The 21,893-nt window shown below is 38.1% G+C and overlaps 1 protein-coding gene and 1 long non-coding RNA gene across 2 annotated transcripts; both read right to left on the reverse strand.

The window, feature by feature from the left end:
• Positions 1–378: 378 nt before the first annotated feature.
• LOC105258168 lies at positions 379–1,096 on the reverse strand. Its single transcript, XR_889720.3, has 3 exons — positions 992–1,096; positions 751–928; positions 379–663 (listed from the first exon to the last, which is right to left on the reverse strand). It is a non-coding gene; the product is annotated as an uncharacterized LOC105258168 (long non-coding RNA).
• Positions 1,097–18,620: 17,524 nt separating this feature from the next.
• Positions 18,621–19,906, reverse strand: LOC112637400. The gene is made up of 2 exons (XM_025407129.1): positions 19,887–19,906; positions 18,621–19,662 (listed from the first exon to the last, which is right to left on the reverse strand). Exons 1-2 carry the CDS (start codon positions 19,904–19,906, stop codon positions 18,621–18,623), a joined length of 1,062 nt encoding a protein of 353 aa, XP_025262914.1.
• Positions 19,907–21,893: the final 1,987 nt, after the last annotated feature.

The raw sequence follows: 21,893 nt of genomic DNA on the forward strand, positions 1-21,893 counted from the left end.
ACTAAGATATATTATCTAAGATATATTATCTTAGTATATCAGTACTATTATATAACTTAATATTCAGTATATATGTATATATAAAGAGAAACTACAGATACACTAAATATATATATTAAATAACATAAATGTTTAAGACTTCTAATCTCTCATCGATTTCATAAAACTGGAAAAATTATTTCAATTTTGACAATGTAAAAAACAAAATTTATAATTTTTATAGTTGTTTTGCATTTAATGTCATAAATCGTCAATATGTTTACATAATGATTCAAGAATCTCAATAAGAAAATCAATAAGCAATATACACAATGTAAGAGGAAACATTAAAATTAATAAATATAATATTTACATCGTTATGCGTTATAATAAAATATTTACATCGTTTGGCGTAGACAAAAAGATATCTTGTCCTAAAATGGGAGCTGGATATGATGGCGATGGTGTCCCTGGTGGTGTAATATGCGGTAATTCATTGATTTCGATATCATTGTGTCTGAAATGTCTTGGAGGTGATAGATCGTTCATCAATTTAAATGCGATCAAGCGTCTACTAGCTTCTAACGGAAATATCACTGTAGTTCTTAATTGTTCCGGACTCGACTTTGTTCTTTGGTGTTTGGTGAGCACATTTGAAGCGCTCAAATTGGCATCCTGAGAAAACTGAAAAATAATTCATTACGAATTATTAATATACATAATATAATATAATTATTAATATACATAATATATGTGTAATATATGTCTTACAGTTTGACTATTTATTCCAGACAATGTTGATGATACGAGTTTTGTCAGATATGCTTTTATCCAGCGAAATATCGATCGGGCCAAAGATTGTGGCCAATCCTGCGGTTCTTTTTTGCTGGAAATGTGTTAGTTGTTCATTCAATTCTTCCTTTGCTTTATTAGGTGCTTTTCAAAATATCTACATAGAAAAATATTGAGATCAGAAAAAAAATATAAAAATTTATTCAATACTTTGACATACCTTTCTAAGAATTTCTTCTTTATCGGATTTCTTCAAAAGAACATCATCTATTTCATTTGCAACACTACTTTATCACGAATATGACGTGGCGCAATAGTGCGTACTAAATCGTGTCGAAGATCGGCAACTGCCGATGAGCCAAGTCGCAATTGTAAAATTGTCCGAGCATCAGGAAAGCAGAAAGAAATAATGACGGTGCGAACTATATACGTGTCCAAGAACATCGTCGATCACGTAATTAATGCCGTCTCCAGGGTCTGACTCGGGAGACGGCATTAATTACGTGGTCGACGGTGTTCTTGGATACGTGTATAGTTCGCACCGCCATTATTTCTGAGTCGCCCGATCTCCCGGTTCGCACTCACCTCCCTCTTCCTATCCTGGGGCCCGGAGTACCACGTGATATTCCGGCCACCAATCACGCGCCAGATCTACTGCGCTGAGATATTTACGCATCGTCCGACTTAATCAAGGACCAATTGTCGGCCAAAGAGTCGTAATGCGCGCTTCCTACCAAGATACGCGCTTCATCTTGACGAGAATACTACTTGTATTACGTTCTAATATATTATGGTATTGTGTTTTAATATGATATGATATATAAGTAAAAAATTAACGCACAATGTTACGCATATACACACATAATTTTGTCTCTCAAGGCGTATTTGCACACTCGAACGAATAATCGTACATAAGCGTTGCAAACGCGCCATGAGGGACAAACTTGCTTTGCGTGTATGCGTGCGAGCATATGTACGTGAGTCTGAACCTGGAAATGAAGGAAAACGATAAAATGTCACATTTCTGATATGCGGTCATTATTTCTCGGGATTGACTGCACCAATCTTATTCAAACTGATCGCAATCGAAAGCTTGTATACATATAATGTTATAAAAGTATCGTTAGATTTATGATTACGGCTTTAATTTTTGAAATATTTTAATTGAAAGTTTCTTAGACCCAAAATTCCGGATAAGGTACTTGGTAGCGCCGCGACGAGGACAGTGACTTTCAGTCGAAAACAGTGACTCTCAATGCTTGATTCTTTTTTTTATGTACTTGGCGTCGCGATGCTATCGCGTCGCTTGATTAATATTATTGTAATATTATGTGTATATTACTTTCTAAGTGTGTTCATTATTTGGATGAAAGACGCAATTTTTGTTCAAACTGACGTGAAAAATGAACAATATAAAATATAAATTTATATCTTACATATATTTTTTTATATATACTAGAACATTACAAAACACCACGCCATTAAATTGTTTTGCTATTTAATATAATATAAGAAAAATACACGGAAAAAAAACAACTAAAAATTTTGATAGCTCAGCAAATCTACATCCGAAATACATGGACAACTAGTCTTCTATGTTACAGTAACCAAGTTTCAAGCTCTATAAAATAATGATTATAACTGAGAGTAAAATAACATTATATAGCAAAGATGACTTTTTAATTAATTCAATCCAAAATATGGTTTAAATTTCAAATAATGTATATTTGTCGAAGTAACATAGATTTTTGCTGCTTTATTAAAATGTGATATATTAACAATCCTTATTATAGCAAAGGATTAATTGTTGCATCAATATAATATAAAAAACCTGAAACAATAATACTTAATAAAAATTTTAATTTATTTCTATTTTTTTTAATATGAAAAATAAAGAAAATATAATAAAATATTTCCCTAACAATACATATATATATATATATGTATATGTATATATACAGAGTGTTTCAAACCATTAGTACCACCCATTTAAAAACTAGAGAAGTGGTTATTTAAAAAAAGTAAAAACATTTTCTTTATAAATCGAGTGCGCTCTATCGAATAGTAATGATATTTTCAACTTCTGGTTTTGGCCGGAAATAGGCGATTCAGACCGGAAGTGCATTTTTTTTAATGGAACCCCCTCTTTTTCATTGCATATTCTTATAGCCTTACATCCAGAGTTTTCCAAAATACTAATAAATTATTTTTCCATGAAGTGCTTTTAGAGTTATGAGATTTAAAATCATTTCTTAATTTTACATAAACCATAAAATATCTTGTAAAATATTCATTTTTCGATTATCTTACCTTAATACTTTTATGTACAAAATAATGAGCGGAATCAATTGGTGTAAAGAAAACATACAGTTTTTAAGAAAAAATATGGAATTGTTAATTCAAATTGTTTTTCAATTTCAAGAAGTTGAAAATATCACCATTCGATAGAGCGCACCCGATTTATAAAGAAATTGTTTTTACTTTTTTTAAATAATCACTTCTCTAGTTTTCAAATGAATGATATGGGTAGTCTGAAACACCTTGTATATGTTAGGCTCAAAGACCGAAAACGCTCACTGAACGAAACAACCGATCATAACGCGTTCTGACTTCTCAGATTCAGCCACAACGCGAAATTTGCGTCGAGGCACTTTCCAAAACGCTCATAACGCGTTTAGGCATATTAAAAAAGACCACAAAGCGAAATTCGTGTTGAGGTTCTTTTGATAATCGACCAAAACGCGTTCTGGCAATGTAAAAATGCCACAACGCGTTGTGGACGCTTATTGATGCAGCCATGACGCGATGTAAGACAAATACAATCTATCAACGGCCGACGGATTCATGCACATTCTTGTTCGTTATTTTATTTAGCGTATTGCTAGAGTGTGGACGTTGTTGGTTTGCGTGCTAATTATGTGGTACGAAATATTACTTCAAAAAGTAAAAGAAGCTCAGTTACTTCGAAAAACTACTGAAAAACTACTGAAAAACTGATTGAAAGAAAATGGTTCTGAAGGCATGGACGATTCCAAAATTCGCTATTTCTGTAAGGTAGATGAGCTATTTGATGTATTGGAGGCAGCACATCTCAACGTGGGACATAAAAGGATAAAAGGTAGTTGTATTTAAATCTTTGAAATTTGACGTTTATTGATACAGCAATAATGCAATAAAAATAAAATTATAAAGAAAAAAGTTATAAAGAAAATTAACAGTTAGCCTTATTAATCCTATAGCTTTTACAATAAAATTTAAAACAATTAAGTTTCTGTGATAGAAGTTTTCATTCATCAGTATTTTTTATTAATAATAATATAAAATACTGTTTAGAGTTGCTCTCTTTGTGAGAGTTCTTTTATTAAAAACAAATTTGCCATTAATTGACAAAATCATTTACAAATAAATTTTTTTATTTGACTAAAATCTACAATACTTTTTTTCATACGTAAGTATCAAGGATTAAAATAAAATAATTGACGTTATTTTGTTATAACAATCGACGTTAATTCAATTAAAATAAAACAAATTGTCTTTTTGACTGTAAAAGAAAATAAAGTTATCTTTATTAATACTATGGCTCTTTTAATCAAAGAAGATTTTGTAATAGAAATCTTCATTAATTAGTATTTTTCTAATAATAAACATTGTTCATAATATATATTGGTCCCTTTGTGGGAATTATTAATAAATTATTTATTTTTGCAAGAACTATTACTGACATTTGGAATTGCACTTTATATTTTTAGAGAGACATTTGCATTTTTTGTCAATGCAGTATCTTTTACAGTGGCAGCTTATAAAACCTTGCTTACTTCCAGATGACAACATAGAAGCTGAACGAAGAGTTAGTGAAGTACGTCTTGCAGTTCAATAAAGTTGCTCTCAGCAATTATAAATTCATTGCGAGCATAAAATCGCTCAAGGAGCCCTTCTTTGGTACCTAATTGATAAAGCCCTGATGAATTAATTCCGGCAACAACAGCTAAGACATTTCTGGGAGCTGCGCGTCCTTTATCAACGTCAGGCACTCTGACCGCTACACTAGTTCGAATATCAACTTTAGGAAATTTTGAATTAGAAAATGAAATCATTTTTTGTGCTTGTTGTTTTTGACCAGATTTAGCACATTCTCTCTCAACGCTGATACTGTTGTTCCTAATACAGAGCTTGCAAGTAACGTTCTGTCCGAAACTCTCATTATTCTCATCACTTTCTCCGCAAATAACGTAAATATATTGATGACATCCTGAACACTTGTAAGCTCCTGAAGTTCGTTTTCACAAATCACAATAAATTTTGCTGTCATCTTTTTTTTTTATTCTTGTGTAACCTCTCCAGCTTAAGGTATATTTTTATCTTCACTAGATTGTTCGTTAACTTCTTCTTAATCAGTATTATCTTGATCATTGTTCTTTACCGAAAAAAGAAGTTGTTCCAATTCTTCTTCAGTTTCTATAGAAGAATACATGTCACTGGAAAGAGAGGAATCCGCAAGTCCGATCTTTTGCGCTGATCCAAACATAGCCTCATAAGGACTTGTCTTAATTACCGAATGGAGAGCTCGATTCTTCTTACTTTGAATAAATCGGAGTCCTTCAGACCATTTTTCCGTATTATTGTCAGCCATCCACGCTACCAGCATGTCCGAATATCTTGGTTCGATCTTTTAACCGAACCCTGACTCTGAGAATGTCGCGGTTTACCATTAACAAGCTTCATTCCATGCCACATATCGGCCAAAATTTAATTATTTTATTTACGAATTCACGACCATTGTCGCTTTGAAGTATACATGGGGCACTGAATAAACGAAATGTGTCTATGAGTTGGTAGGCCACTTCCTCGGCAGTCTTTCTTCTTAAGAGGAACGAAGAATTGTGAATTTGGTTAAATGATCTTGATAATTCATAATGAATCGATAATCTTTATCTGACTCTGACTGCATGTCAATCAAGTCCACACATCGAAAGTTCATGTAGTCAGATAAAATAAGTTGTACAACTAATCCATGTTTTGGTATCTTTTTCTTCAATTGACACTGTTCACACAAAGACAGAAAAAGATTTATTATTTGACGAGTAACATTACAATATTTCTTTTTTAGTTCAGCTTCTATAACTGAAACATAAATAAAAATAATGTAGAAAAATATTAGACAAACACAAATTATTAATTATTTATTGACTATGAAACTAAAAACTTTATTAATTACTATCATAACATGTCTAACTATACTCGATATCAATCTATACGCGATATCAATCTTGTGCCGAAAACATCTTGGAATTCATAATATAACGTAAATATGTATCAAATCTAGTCAAATTTAAAAAATGTACCTACCTCTTTTTCTTTTATGTCCCACGTTGAGATGTGCTGCCTCCAATACATCAAATAGCTCATCCGCTTTACAGAAATAGCGAATTTTAGAATCGTCCATGCCTTCAGAACCATTTTCTTTCAATCAGTTTTTCAGTATCACCAAGTTTTAAGATGTCGTATCGCTTTATACGACGATACTGCTTTGACGATAGCGATTGCTTATTTTTTCGAAGTAACTGAGCTTCTTTTACTTCTTGAAGTAGATATTTCGTACCGCTCGTTATCGATAAAAACACTCCGATCAGTGATCACTTGTTTTCTTCAACTCACTCAATTTATCATAAAAAATCTTCTTTTTATCAGACATGATTAGCACGCAAACCAACGACGTCCACACTCTAGCAATACTAAATAAAATGACGCACAAGAATGTACATGAATCCGTCGGCCGTTAATAGATTACATTTGTCTTATATCGCGTCATGGCTGCATCAATAGGCGTCCACAACGCGTTGTGGCATTTTTACATTGCCAGAACGCGTTTTGGTCGATTATCAAAAGAACCTCACACGAATTTCGCTTTGTGGCCTTTTTGAATATGCCAAAATGCATTATGAGCGTTTTTAAAAGTGCCACGACACAAATTTCGCATTGTGGCTGAATCTGAGATGTCTGAACGCGTTGTGACCGGTTTTTCCGCCCAATGAGCGTTTTCGGTCTTTGAGCCTAACATATATACTAGGACTGTGAATTAATTTTGAGGGACTTATAATAGATCACGCAACTTATGTTATATCGCATCGGATACTTCTGTAACTATATTCATGTCAAAGTTCTGTCATTAGGCTTTACTTTTTATTATGTCATTTTGCTGAAGTGTAAACAACATATTTTTTCTCAGCTCCGAAGATGTCGAATTACGAGTCAACAAAACACCATTCGCGAGAAGTTTTACTTTTCCTGTTTAATTCAAAGAAAAGTACTGCTGAAAGTCATCGAATGCTGTTGGAAACTTACGGTGAACATAATCCATCAATAAAAACGTGTGAGTACGTTGGTTTCGACGTTTTAGAAGTAGTGATTTCGATACAGTTGACAAAGAACGCTCTGGTCAACCGAAAAAGTTCGAAGATGAGGAATTGGAAGCATTACTCGACCAAGATTCATGTCAAACGCAAGATGAACTTACTGAATCGTTGAATGTTGATCGCACAACAGTTTCCAAACGTTTAAATGCACTCGGTATGATTCAAAAGCAAGGAAATTGGGTGCCATACGAATTGAAGTCGAGAGATGTTGAACGGCGGTTTTTCACGTGCGAACAATTGCTTCAACGGCAAAAAAGAAAGGGTTTTTTGCATCTTATCATCACTGGCGAAGAAAAATGGATATGCTAAAGATAATCCTAAGCATAGAAAATCGTGGGATTTGCCCGGTCATGCATCAACATCGATGGCAAGGCCGAATATTCATGATTCGAAGCACATGCTCTGTATTTGGTGGGACCAGCTTGGTGTTGTGTACTATGAGCTGCTTCAACCGAATGAAACCATCACTGGTGAACGCTACCAAACACAATTAATGCGTTTGAGCCGTGCATTGAAGGAAAAACGGCCGCAATTCGAGCAAAGGCGATAAAATAATTTCTCAACATGACAACGCTCGACCACATGTCGAGCAACGGGCAACAGCTCGTGTAGTCAAAAAATACTTAGAAACGATGAAATTGGATGTTTTACCCCACCCGCCATATTCACTAGATATTGCTCCATCGGATTACTACTTGTTCCGATCCATGGAACATGGCCTGGCTAAGCAGCACTTTCAATCTTACGAAGATACGAAAAATTGGATCGATTGGTGGATTGCATCAAAAGATGAATTGTTCTTTCGACGCGGAAAGTATGCTGCCAGAAAAAATGGGAAAAAGTAGTGGCCAGCGATGGACAATACTTTGAAAAATAATAATGTACACAATTTTTCACAATAAAGCCTTGAATTTACAAAAACTACCTCAAAATTAATTCACAGTCCATATATATATGGACATCCTGAATATATATATATATATATATATATATATATATATATATATATATTTGCAATTAACAATTACATTTTTTTGTTCGAAGCAATTATGTGTTTTCTTTACACCAATTGATTCTTCTCATTATTTTGTACATAAAAGTATTAAGGTAAAATAATCGAAAAATGAATATTTTACAAGATATTTTACGGTTTATGTAAAATTAAAAAATGATTTCAAGCCTCATAACTTGGAAAGTATTTAATGAAAACTAATACAATTGTAATGTTTTGGAAAGCTCTTGAGATGAGCTACAAGAATATGCAAAAGCATATAAAGTGTCCCATTTAAAAAGTTGGAGCTGACCTTCACGTGATCTTCGGGTGGCTCTTCAAGATTAAACTAATGACACCATCATATGTCCACCTTGAAACCATACAACTTTTGTCTGAACAATTTTTTTGTATTCGGCTTACCAACAGAGTTATTCAGGTGGCCTGTTTTAGATGCCTCACCCTGTATATATATATATATATATATATATATATATATATATATATATACAGGGTGGGGAAAAAGTATGGAAGCAAACAATTATTTCCGAAACTATTCATTTTTCGACAAAATGTCTTAGACATAATTTTTATGGTATGAAAAGATGTATTATGTGACATAGACGGCATGACCTTGAAATGACCCTTACGAGCTGTATACAAATAACGTAAAAAATTTCAAATGGAACTCGTAAGTTTTTGTTACAGATTCTTGTAGCTGATGTCGAAACAATTTACAAAACACTGCATATGAGCTCCATTCCCTTAAAAACACTCCCAGTTACGAAACAATTGTGATAATTCGTATCGACGAAATTGAAAATAGACAGCGTACGTGTGATTACATGAATGTGTGTAACGCGACTGAACGTCATTATGAGAGATCAGTACAACAGTAGCGATTACTGCAACAAATGGAGAATAACCCGCTTCGATCATTTCTGCCGATACGAAAGACACGCGAAGTTCGTAGAATCAGTTAAGGCGTACATCGAACCGTATTCAAGGAAAGAGATTGCGTGATTCATCCAACCAGTTAAGACAAGATAAGTGCGATTCATCCAACCAGTTAAGACAAGATAAGTGCAATTCATCCAACCAGTTAAGGTAAGATAAGTGCGATTCATCCAACCAGTTAAGACAAGATAAGTGCGATTCATCCAACCAGTTAAGGCAAGATAAGTGCGATTCATCCAACCAGTTAAGGCAAGATAAGTGCGATTCATCCAACCAGTTAAGGCAAGATAAGTGTGATTCATCCAACCAGTTAAGGCAAGATAAGTGCGATTCATCCAACCAGTTAAGACAAGATAAGTGCGATTCATCCAACCAGTTAAGGCAAGATAAGTGCGATTCATCCAACCAGTTAAGACAAGACAAGTGCGATTCATCCAACCAGTTAAGACAAGATAAGTGCGATTCATCCAACCAGTTAAGGCAAGATAAGTGCGATTCATCCAACCAGTTAAAATAAGATAAGTGCGATTCATCCAACCAGTTAAGGTAAGATAAGTGCGATTCATCCAACCAGTTAAGACAAGATAAGTGCGATTCATCCAACCAGTTAAGGCAAGATAAGTGCGATTCATCCAACCAGTTAAGGCAAGATAAGTGCGATTCATCCAACCAGTTAAGGCAAGATAAGTGCGATTCATCCAACCAGTTAAGACAAGATAAGTGCGATTCATCCAACCAGTTAAGGCAAGATTCGTAACGAAGATTGTTTCGTAACTGGGAGTGTTTTTAAGGGAATGGGGCTCATATGCAGTGTTTTGTAAACGTTTCGACATCAGCTACAAGAATCTGTAACAAAAACTGACGAGTTCCATTTGAAATTTTTACGTTATTTGTATGCAGCTCGTAAGGGTCATTTCAAGGTCATGCCGTCTATGCCACAAAATACATCTTTTCATACCATAAAAATTATGTCTAAGACATTTTGTCGAAAAATGAATAGTTTCGGAAATAATTGTTTGCTTCCATACTTTTTCCCCACCCTGTATATATGTATATTCTTTATTTTATTGTAGCGACTTTTAATTATGATAATTTTATTCAAATCGTTAATAATACTGTTGTAAAGATGATTTAATTTAATTTTCATGCAAAGTTTATTTTTGTTAATTATTCGTGTTGGGCATTCTTGCTTAAAATTTAAATGTAAATCAAGTCTTTGCGTCTCCTTTTATATGATTAGGTCCTTGAGTTTATATCATTAATAGCTATTTAAAAGGGGCTTCGTAAAGCAACTCTGTTAATATTAATCGTTGAGAATTTTGATTTTTACTTATAAGAACGTTTCTTGTCATATGGAAAATGTTTAAATGGAATTTGTTACATTTGGCTTGTATTAATTGATTTTCCTTTACAGATTCTTGAAAAGGGGTTTTATATATATATATATATATATATATATATATATATATATATATGTGTATATATATGAGAAGAAAAACATTCTACATTAATATTTGAAGGATTACATATACACATTGGAAGGATAATTAGTTCTTATTATTATAATTAATACTTATAATTTATTATATATATTTTTTGTGTTTGAAATTCTTTATTTCATTGTGATTTTCTAATTTTCAATATGATTAATTAAAATTTATTCAATGAAATTCCAATAATCGAAGTTAGGTTCATTTTGTTAGATTTTATTGGTATATATATATATATATATATATATATATATATATATATATATATTATATACCTTACATTATAAATATATTAAATATATTAAAGATATATATATATATATATATAAATATATTAAAGATATATATATATATATTATATATATATATATATATATATATACCTTCTAATATATTTATAATGTATATATATATATACATTTAAAATAATAAAATAAAAAAATTTAATGAGAGTGGCGATTTTCCACACCACCCACGAGGTATCACCAATGGCGCGTTTTTTTATGTGGATCTTCGCCTAGAGCCCTATTATACCACATTGCATTATTTTATCATTTACAAGTATGATGTCTGTTACACAGACAAGATGTTTTTAATACTTTTGCTTTCCACAAATATGTCTGTTACACAGACAAGATGATTTTAATACTTTTACTTTCCACAAATATGATGTCTGTTACACAGACAAGATGATTTTAATACTTTTACTTTCCACAAATATGATGTCTGTTACACAGACAAGATGATTTTAATACTTTTACTTTCCACAAATATGTTGTCTGTTATACAGACAAGAATATTCTTAATATTCCTACTTTTTACAAATATGATATTTGTAACAGACGAAATGTTTTTCACGTATTTATCTTTTACAAGCGTAATGTTTGTAATAAATTTATTATTTATGAGATGAGGGGCCAGCTATGTCAATGGTATCTGCAGCATGTAATCTTAAAATACTTTTATTTTTTTTAGCAACGGTAGCATATAACTTATCCGCTGACATAAGAGACAAATGCTTTTCATCAATTTTCATTTTGATAGCTGTCTCGCCTCTCGTTTTTAATGCAGATTTAAATACACAAATAGCATTAACAGTAGCTGACGAAAAACTATTACGTTTTTTTGTCTTTAAATTATTTAAAAGAGAAAACATTCTCTCCGAATCGGCATTTGAATTTGGAAGAGATCGAATAGTACTTATAATATTTGTTAAATTGGGATATTTAGCAAGATTGTTGTGTCGATTTTGCAAAATTTTTTTCCACATGCTGTCGAAATTTAATTTAGAAAAGTTTTGTTTTTCTTCTATTGTAAAATCTGATGGTAAGGCCATCCATTCCTTCTTTAAATTATTTTCATCAAAACCGCCGATAGTTTTAGCTATAAAAGAAACATCATTGAATGATGTTTCTCTATTGTTATCAAATAAACTTATATATGGTCGAAAAACTTGTAACTTTGATAAAAATATATTATTTAGAGGTAATCTTTTACGAATTTCTTCTGCAGCAGTCACATAAAATAATAAACAATTCTCTCGAACAATTGTAACTATGTTTATGTGATCTTTCAGCGTTAATTCGTTTAGATATTCCTCACATTTTGATCCCAAAATAATTTCATTAGTAGGTTTTTGATTTTCTTTTAATGATGTAACGGTGCACTCCGATGCACCGTTCCGAATTCCCGGCAACAACATCAGCCGGAAGCTGCCGCCCGGTAGAACACCCGCCGGGCAGAGGCAGGGGCGCGGTACGCCCATATTTTTAATACTTTTTCAAAGACCGGGGCCGTTGAAATCGAAGCAATTAAACGGCCGAGAATTGCCGAGCGAAGCCGACGCGGCCCGACCAACCGACCGGCGAAAACCCGCGCTTGGCGCAAACCCGAATCCCTCCGAACGGGCCCGACCGTACCGTACCGCAATTAACTCGTTCGGAAGGGATAACACCGCCGCGTGCCGACGCGGGTAATTAGCCGGTATAAAAAGGTTGTATTTCGGCGTATAGACACATTCTCCTGTTCCGCTCTTAAGCCGTACGCTCGAGAGAAATTACCGAGCACCTGAAAACCGGCACTACCGCCCCGATCAAACAGGTCGAGAGTGCTCAGCCTGAGCCGAGAGTTCTCGCTATCGCGCGGGGTACTGCCTCCATCCGCTCCTCCACATCCCGGCTGGCAAAACCCACGGAAGGCGGAGCTCAAAACCGCCCTGATCGAGAGTTCTCGAGGCCAGCTATTTCGAAACGCGATCCAGAATTCTTAGCGCGATATTCCCGTTCGCGGAAATAGCGTATTATTTCACGGAATCCACCAGCTGTTTCTCCATACACGGGATTCCCGGAACGACGGGATTCCCCGCGCAAGAAACGCGGCAAAAACACCGTCAAAACAACGCGAGGTCTTCGACCGATTCGGAGCGCATATCCGCACGCGTCAAAACAACGTTTTTATACACGCGAATTATACCAGCGGATTCATTCGGTTTACGAACCGCAGTTATACCGACGCATTTTGCACGCGCATTCAGACGCTTATACACTCGAACACGCTCACATTTATACTCGCAACGCAGACATTTATACACTTGAACACGCTCACATTTATACTCGCAGCGAGATACACACAACTTGTACACTCACCGTCGCTTGTACACACGCATTCTATCTGAATAAATCAGTTCTTTTTTTTTACTTACAATTCGCTCACCATTTATTACCCAGAATCCGACGAGTTTATCCGCAATCTAATCTCCGGAAACGGAACGTTACATTGGCGCCCGAACAGGGACCGTTTGCGTGAGCATTGAACAGGCGTAAAAGCGAGTTTTGCGGTTACGTCATCATGAAGTCGTGGTTGTATGCGCTCCCGAAGGAGCAACTGACCGTGCTAGGCGCAGGTTACGGCATAGAGAACACGGGCACTCTCGACGAAATTCGCCGACGCATGCGGGAGTACGCGGACGCGCATCCGGATGATTTCGCGATCGATCCTTATGACCATGGGGCACCTTCCTTTGCATACCCTCAGGTCAAGGTAACGGCCTCTTCACCTATCGTTCGCGATGCACTTATCGACGGTGCAGCGCCGGCCTTGCCCGACAGTCGGGTGATCAACCAACTGCGGAAGAGCGGTTGTCATTTCGACGGCCGTGATCCCGCCGCGTTCTTAGAACGCCTGGCCGAACTCCGCGATAACTACCAGATTACGGCGGAGCAAATTCTGCGCGATTTATCGGAGTTGCTACGGGGGGATGCCCTTTTATGGTATCGCAACCATCGGGGCAGCTGGCTCACGTGGCAGGACTTCGAGGCCGCGTTCCGGCTACAGTTCCTGTCCCATCGTTACGTAGCTTCCCTACGCCGCGAGATTGAGAATAGGCACCAGAGGGCCCACGAGACATTCGCGCAGTACTCCACGGTGATGATGACGCTGATGCGCCGTTTGGGCGGGTTTTCTCCGTTTGAGCAGCTCGAGTACCTGTACAGCCATAAGCACCCAGAATATAAATTTTACATCCGCAGCGCGGATTTCGGTAGCATCGCCGAGTTACAGGCGCGAGCCCGCGAGCACGAGGATTTAGTAAAAGAACGGCAAGGAGGTCGTGAAGAGGGAAAAGGCCGAAGTAAAGTCCGTGATGGCTGTCGCGTATAGCAAAACCGAGTGCTGCTGGCGGTGTAAACAACGCGGGCATACCCGCCGCCAGTGCAAGCGCCCAGTGCGGACGGGACGGGGTGCTCACCTCGCAGTGCCATCCGCCGGCGGGAAAAGGCAACGGGGCGGGAGGAACACAGGTCGACGCCACTCCCAGCCCCGCATAACGTTTAAGCCACAACCGCATATACTTGTCACGATCGGAGATCTGACGTGCGACGCCCTGATCGACTCCGGGTCCGAAACGTCACTCATTAACGACGAGATCGCCGAGACCCTCGGACGGCGAGGTTTCGAGGTCACCATCGAAGAAGGCCGGATCCAGCTGGCCGACGACCAGGAAGCCACCACCGCGGGGGCAATCATCTTGCCGGTCGAGGGCGAAAGACCACGCACACGTTCGCGATAATGCCGCGTCTCTCCGGTGAAGTCTTCATCGAAGTAGACCTCCAGGCCAAGTTGCGTCTGGGCACGCCGGCCCCCCCTCGGCACGTGCTTCGGGCACGAGGGCGATGTTGCACCACCGGGGGTCTGGCCGGGAAAACCCCCGCCGAAAACGAACGCCTACAGGAATTTTTACGCGACGAACTCGGAAAGTTCAAGGAAGTGAGAGGGCCCACGGACCGGGCGCAGCATTCTATTCGATTGAGAGACGATACTCCCATCAAGCAACGATACCGCCCACGCAATCTGGCGATGCAGGCGGTGATCGATAACGAGATAAACGAGATGCTGGCCCGAGGTTATCGAACCCTCGCATAGCCCGTGGAGTTCGCCCATCGTCGTCGTGAAGAAGAAAGACGGCCGGCAGCGTTTTTGTATCGATTTCCGACGGGTCAACGAAGTGACCCATAAGGACGCTTACCCGCTGCCGCAAATTACCGCGACACTGGACAAGTTGAGGGGGGCCCGGTACCTGTCCACCCTGGATTTAAAGATTATTGGCAGGTGCCGCTAACCCCGGGGAGCCGACCCGTTACCGCTTTCACCATACCGGGTAAAGAGCTCTACCAATTCAAGGTTATGCCGTTCGGACTACACTCCGCGCCCGCCACTTTTCAACGACTATTAGACTCGGTTCTCGGGCCCGAATTAGAGCCGCACGTCTTCGTCTATCTGGACGACATCATCGTGATTAGCCGAACATTCGAAAAACATCTCGAGCTGCTCAGGGAGACTTTTCGCCGTCTACGTAACGCGCGCCTCCGCCTGAACCCGGAGAAGTGCCGTTTTTGTGTGGACCGCCTAATATACCTCGGGCACGTCATCGACCGCGAGGGGATTCGCATCGACCCCGAGAAAATTCGCGCCGTGGCCGGTTGGCCGGAACCGCAGACCGTAAAACAGATCCGTCAGTTCGTGGGGATGGCGTCCTGGTACAGACGGTTTATTCCGAATTTCTCCACGATCACCGCGCCGCTCACCCAATTAACTAAGAAGCACGCACGCTGGAAGTGGGGCCCGGAAGAATCCATCGCATTCGATCAATTAAAACGCGCGCTGATTTCCGCGCCGGTTCTGGCCTGCCCCGATTTCACCCGCCGGTTTTCTCTGCAGACCGACGCTAGCACGACCGGGCTCGGGGCCGTCTTAACACAACATTTTGAAGAAGGCGAGCGCGTGATCGCCTACGCGAGCCGCACCTTAAATTCAGCCGAACGGAATTACAGTGCGACGGAGCTCGAGTGCCTGGCCATCGTCTGGGGCATCCGGCGCATGAAGAGTTACCTCGAGGGTTACTTATTTACCGTCGTAACCGACCATCAAGTCCTACGATGGTTACAAAAAATGGAATCGCCGACCGGACGCCTCGGACGCTGGGTGTTCGAGCTCCAGCAGTACGATTTCGACGTACGATACCGCCGCGGAGTATTAAACCGGGTCGCAGACGCAGTGTCGCGTCACCGGCTACCTGCGCCGCCAGACGCCAGGAATACTCCTGGTACCGCCGCACGTGGGAAGGGGTCCAGAATGACCCCGCCGCGTACCCCGATTACCGCATCCAGGATGGACAACTACACCTCATCTACCACAGCCTGGACTTCAAGGACAGCCACCCTGACGAACAGTGGAAACGCTGCATACCCAAGGAGGACCGGAAGAAAATATTACAACAATACCACGACGCCTCCACCGCCGGGCACCTGGGCATCGCGAAAACCATCGCCCGCATTGCCAAGAGATATTACTGGCCGGGGATGTTGCGCGAGATTGCCGGTTACGTACGAGCCTGCCGAAACTGTCAGGCCCACAAGGTCGCTCAGCAACCGGCCGGGGCACTGCACTCCACGTACGTCGGCCGACCCTGAGAACAAGTAACGCTGGATCTCGTCGGTCCGTTGCCACGTTCACACCAGGGACATACGTGGCTTTTCGTCCTCCAAGACCGATTCACGAAATGGGTAGAGCTCGTGCCGTTGCGCCGAGCTACCGCCGCCGCCGTCACCAAGGCACTAACCAAGCGCATTATCCTACGACACGGCCGACCCGAATCTGTGCTATCGGACAACGGGACACAACTGAGATCCACCCAGTTGGAGGAGCGCCTACGAGCATGGAATATCCGGCATATCACCGTATCGGCTTACTCGCCTCATTGTAATCCGGTCGAGAGAACGAACCGCACCGTCAAGACGATGATCACCCAGTACATCGACAAAGATCATCGAGCCTGGGACGAACACATACCGGCCTTGCATTTCGCAACACGGCACTCCACGACGCAACCGGATACACACCGGCCTTTCTAAATTACGGGCGCGAAGTACAAGCCCCGGAAGACACCGACCCGCAGACCGCAGTACCGGACGCGCCTGACGTCATCCGGAACAAGCTCACCGAGGCGTACGAAGTGGTGAAGCTTCATTTGGCGCAAGCTTTCCAGCGACAGAAACGCCATTACGACTTTCGGCGTCGGCCTTGGAAACTGAACGTCGAGGAATGGGTGTGGAAGCGCGATCACCCTCTTTCTAAGAAAAGCGAAGCGTACAACGCCAAATTGACGCCCAAGTTCAGCGGACCGTACGAGATCCAAAAAATCATCTCACCCGTTATAGTGGATTTCAAGAGCAAGAGGGGAAAGTGGATAAGGCATGTACATATCCAGGATTTGAAAACGACTCATCAAAACAACAACAATGACAACCTTATCCCCCCCAACGAGGACATCAATCACGAGCCTGACACCTCGTTTATCGAGAACGCTCACAATTGAGCCAGACTTCTCAGAAGATGAAGCAAAGCCAAGGAATCCTGGAAGAGATCACCGCCCTGCTTCAGGAATACGAAGCAGGACGCACCATCGCGACGCGGACTGAGGAACCCGCGCCGCCCCGCATTGCCGCACCACCACCGCCGCGGCCACCTCGAGTCGGCACCACCATCCAGCGGTCCGACCGAGTCAACCGGCAAAAGCAGGAGGCTCTCCTGACGCCGCCACCACCACCACCGCAGCGAAGGGCCTTAGCGAATAGTTATTTTTAAGAAAAAATATGTAATTTGCAATTAACAATTACATATTTTTTTTTTTAAAAACTTCAAAGTCGCCAGCAAATAAATAAAACAGAGTAATTAAGGTTGACCACAACTGGCAATTTTAATTCGAAATCAAAATTTCACAACGTTTCGACCATAGGTTTTGGCCCTTTTCAAGTGAACTACAAAAAATTAATTCAATATTACAAAAATAAAATAATTGATTTTGAGATAACGAGCAAAAGGTTACATACATACAGTAATTTGATTAAAAGTTATATCGTGAAAAATAATCACTTCGTCAAAAATGTCATGTCAACCTGTCCTCACCAACACAAAGAGAAAGACTAGACAACCTTTATTATTTTATCATAAATATCGTTTAAATTATCAGTGTCCTTTTGTAAGTTGATCGTGTTGTCAAACTTTTTTATATAAAACATTTCAGCAAATTCTCTCTTTCTCACGTGTTTCTCGCTATGTAAAATAACCGGTGAGGACCAATCGAAGTCATGATTAAAATCAACTTTATGTTTGCTAATAACGGAAAAATTACTTTCATGCACTTTAATGTTATTACGATGTTCTTTTATACGAGTGCATACATGTCTTTTTGTTTGGCCGATATATGACTTATTGCAATTTTTGCAATCTAATTTGTAAACTACTTCCGTCATGTTGTTCGTAGGCAGCTTATCTTTACCTCGTTTAATCAGTACATTGAGTTTTTTAGGAACATTATAAACCACATTTAGGCCTATGTTTTTAAAAACGTGATTAAATTCATCACTCAGACCATCAACGAACGGCAAAGAAATGTACGAAGATGCCACTGCATTGTCACATTCATTATCAATATTAGCATTATCACGATGTTTCAAGAATTGTAGTCTTTTTTACATAACGGTTAATGATTTGGCTCGGAAAACAATTGTTGGAAAGAATCCGCTTAACAGTATCAATGTTCTTCGCATGAAATTGAGAATCAGCCAATAATATAGCGCGGTCAACAAGACTGTAAATGGTGTTCAATTTGTATTTCATCGGATGTTTAGAATGAAAATTAATAAATCTGTTAGAACAAGTGGGTTTCCTAAACCAATCGGTTAGAAGACAACCATCAGATCGAATAACAACCGTGTCGAGAAAGCTGATACGAGAATCACATTCAATTTCATGCGTAAAAGCCAAGCGTTGATGATAATTGTTAAAGGTCGATTTTATCCTTTCCACTTTAGGGCGTGGAACAATGGTAAAAATGTCATCAACATATCTGTAATAAACCGGCACATTGAAATCCAGCAGACTCAAACAATGTGTTTCCAAATCATCCATCACAATATCGGCCAAGATAGGTGACAGAGGAGAACCCATAGGACTACCAAAAATCTGTTCGTAAAACTGTCCGTTGAATGTAAAACTAGTAGAGTCCAAAATCATTTCAATCACGTATAAAAACTGTGATAAGTTAAATTTCGTATTAGGCGCGATGTGATTCCAACGTTTAGTGACAGCACTCACAACCAAATCCTTGGGAATATTCGTGAACAATGCAGTGACATCGAGAGAAATCATTATTTCGTCATCTCTAATAATTTTGCCTTTTAAATAATTAGCAAACGTCCAACCATCCTTGATGTGAGATTTAGGTTCCAAGATCGAAATCTTCAATATGTCATGGATGTATTGCGCGACGTTGTATGCGGGACTACCGATCGATGACACAATAATTCGCATTGGAAAACCAGACTTGTGAATTTTTGGTAAACCATAACACCGTGGTAAATTACCATTCGTAGAGTTCAATTTTTTATATGTAGACTCATTTATAAGATCATTGCTACGCCAAGATTTTACAATAGTATTGATTTTATTAGTTAATTTTCTGATCGGATCCTTATTCAATTTCCTGTAAGTGCCAATCAACAACTCATTTTCTTACTTCGATGCAGGAGATATGACTTAATTACGTCACACATTAGCAAGTTAAAGATTAACATCAAGTTTTGTAGCAGTCGCGTTAATCGCATTTTTGAGAAAACCAAGACGAGATATCGTTATTCTGTTAGATATCGTTCTGTTCAGATATCGTTCTGCTTTAAATTACCTTAACTGGCTGGGTTCCTTCTCTACCCTGCTGTACCAAATTCCATATCACAAGATAATAGTTAGAGATAAGCTCTATAACTTTTGACAAAAATGTTTTTCTGTCTCTTTCTGTTTGAGTTATTAGCCTTTATCGGGACTTTTTAATTTTTTTATTATTTGATCTCGATGTTGACTAGAAAGTCAAGGAAGTGTACAGACAAGGTTATATCCGAATGTAAAATTTCCTGCTCTTTCCGTTCCCGATGTCAAAAGTATGCGGTCCCATTTAAAAAAGTCGACCTGACCTTCAAATTCACTTGAAGGTCAACTTCAAGGTCAAATTCAAGGTCACGAGATAAAAGCTCGGAGTAAGCCCTACAACTTTTGTTGGAAAAGTTTCTTTGTCCGACCCTTACTTTTCGAGTTATTCCCCCGTACCGGGACTTTTTGAACACCCTGTATACATATATATATATATATACAGGGTGACCCATTTTAATTTAGGCAGCCAAATAACTCGAAAAATAAGCACACTACGAAAAAATGGTTAGAATCAAAATTTCGTCATTTCGAGGGGGACGTACAATGACGTTAAAATCAGCCCCTCCACCCCTCCCCCTGGGCAGCGAGGGGGGGCAAGTTTGAAATCTTAAATGGGAACCCCTATTTTTTATTGCATATTCCTGTAGCTTATCTCGAGAGCTTTCCAAAACACTATAATTAAGTACCTTTTTATTAAGTACTTTTTGAGTTATAAGGCTTGAAATAATTTCTTAATTTTACATAAACCATAAAATATCTAGTAAACCATTCATTTTTCGATTATCTTACCTTCATACTTTTATGTACAAAATAATGAGAGGAATCAATTGGTGTAAAGAAAACATACAGTTGTTTTTAAGAAAAAATATAGAATTGTTAATTGCAAATTACATATTTTTTCTTAGAAACAACTTTTGTTTCTAATTTAGCGCTGCTACGCTGAACAATGTGCTAATGAAACTAGCAGCGGTAAGTTTTTTAACTACAATTTTTTTATATGTATTAATTTTAAATTTTTATATAAATTTTTATTTTTTTTATTAATTTCTAATTTTTAATTTTTTTAATAATTTTTAATTTTGTATTTTGTATTATCATTTTCTTTTTTTTTTTAATTAAACTTTTCAGGATATATGCATATGATTATTGCAATGTATATGATTGTTTATATTTTCAACGATTTTTTTATAATAGATATATTACAATTCATTTAATATCATTTTTCTTTTAATATTGAAAATAAAAAAGAAATATGTATATTTTATAGTGAAAATTTTTATTCAGTTGGCGCAACTTTTTAATATTATTTGTAGGAAATTAAAACAATTATTTTGTACAATTTTTTTTAGTTAAAATATTTTAAGTTTTTATTTTCAATTAGCGTAATTTTTGGATATCATTATTTTTCTAGGATATAATGTAGAAAATTAAAACAATTATTTTGTAATTAAATGGAAGAACATAGGCAATAGAGAGCAAGTAAATAAATAAATTATTAAAGATCAAGTACAAGTAATAATAATTTAATAAAGTAAACTATAATTCTCTGTAACATTTTTGACAGTAACCGATCTTCATGTTGAATCTTGTTGTTTTTTCAACTTTTCATTATCGCAGAACAGTTTCTCTGCTGCATTTGGTACTGTTGTCAAGTTTCTGTTCTGCATCTAATTAACTCGCACAATGAGGTTCTTTATATCTCTCGTCATGGAGATCTATTATTTTGATAAACGTCTATTAACTTTGCGTCTATGCGACATCGATTTTTGATTAACACTTATCATTACAATTTTTTTTATGGTTCCTACACCACATTATTATTTGTAATTTTTTATGTTACATCATTGCGCTGAAGAAGGCTCAAAACAAGAGCCAGAAACGTCCGTACCGTACATTTCTTTTATTATTATTTTTAATTGTTTATATCGTACTTAACATGTTTATATCAATTATAGTTTACTTTATTAAATTATTATTACTTGTACTTGATCTTTAATAATTTATTTATTT

The sequence above is a fragment of the Camponotus floridanus genome, unplaced genomic scaffold (genome assembly GCF_003227725.1).
Source record: "Camponotus floridanus strain SB8 unplaced genomic scaffold, Cflo_v7.5 scaffold161, whole genome shotgun sequence".
Taxonomy (NCBI): Eukaryota; Metazoa; Arthropoda; class Insecta; order Hymenoptera; family Formicidae; genus Camponotus; species Camponotus floridanus.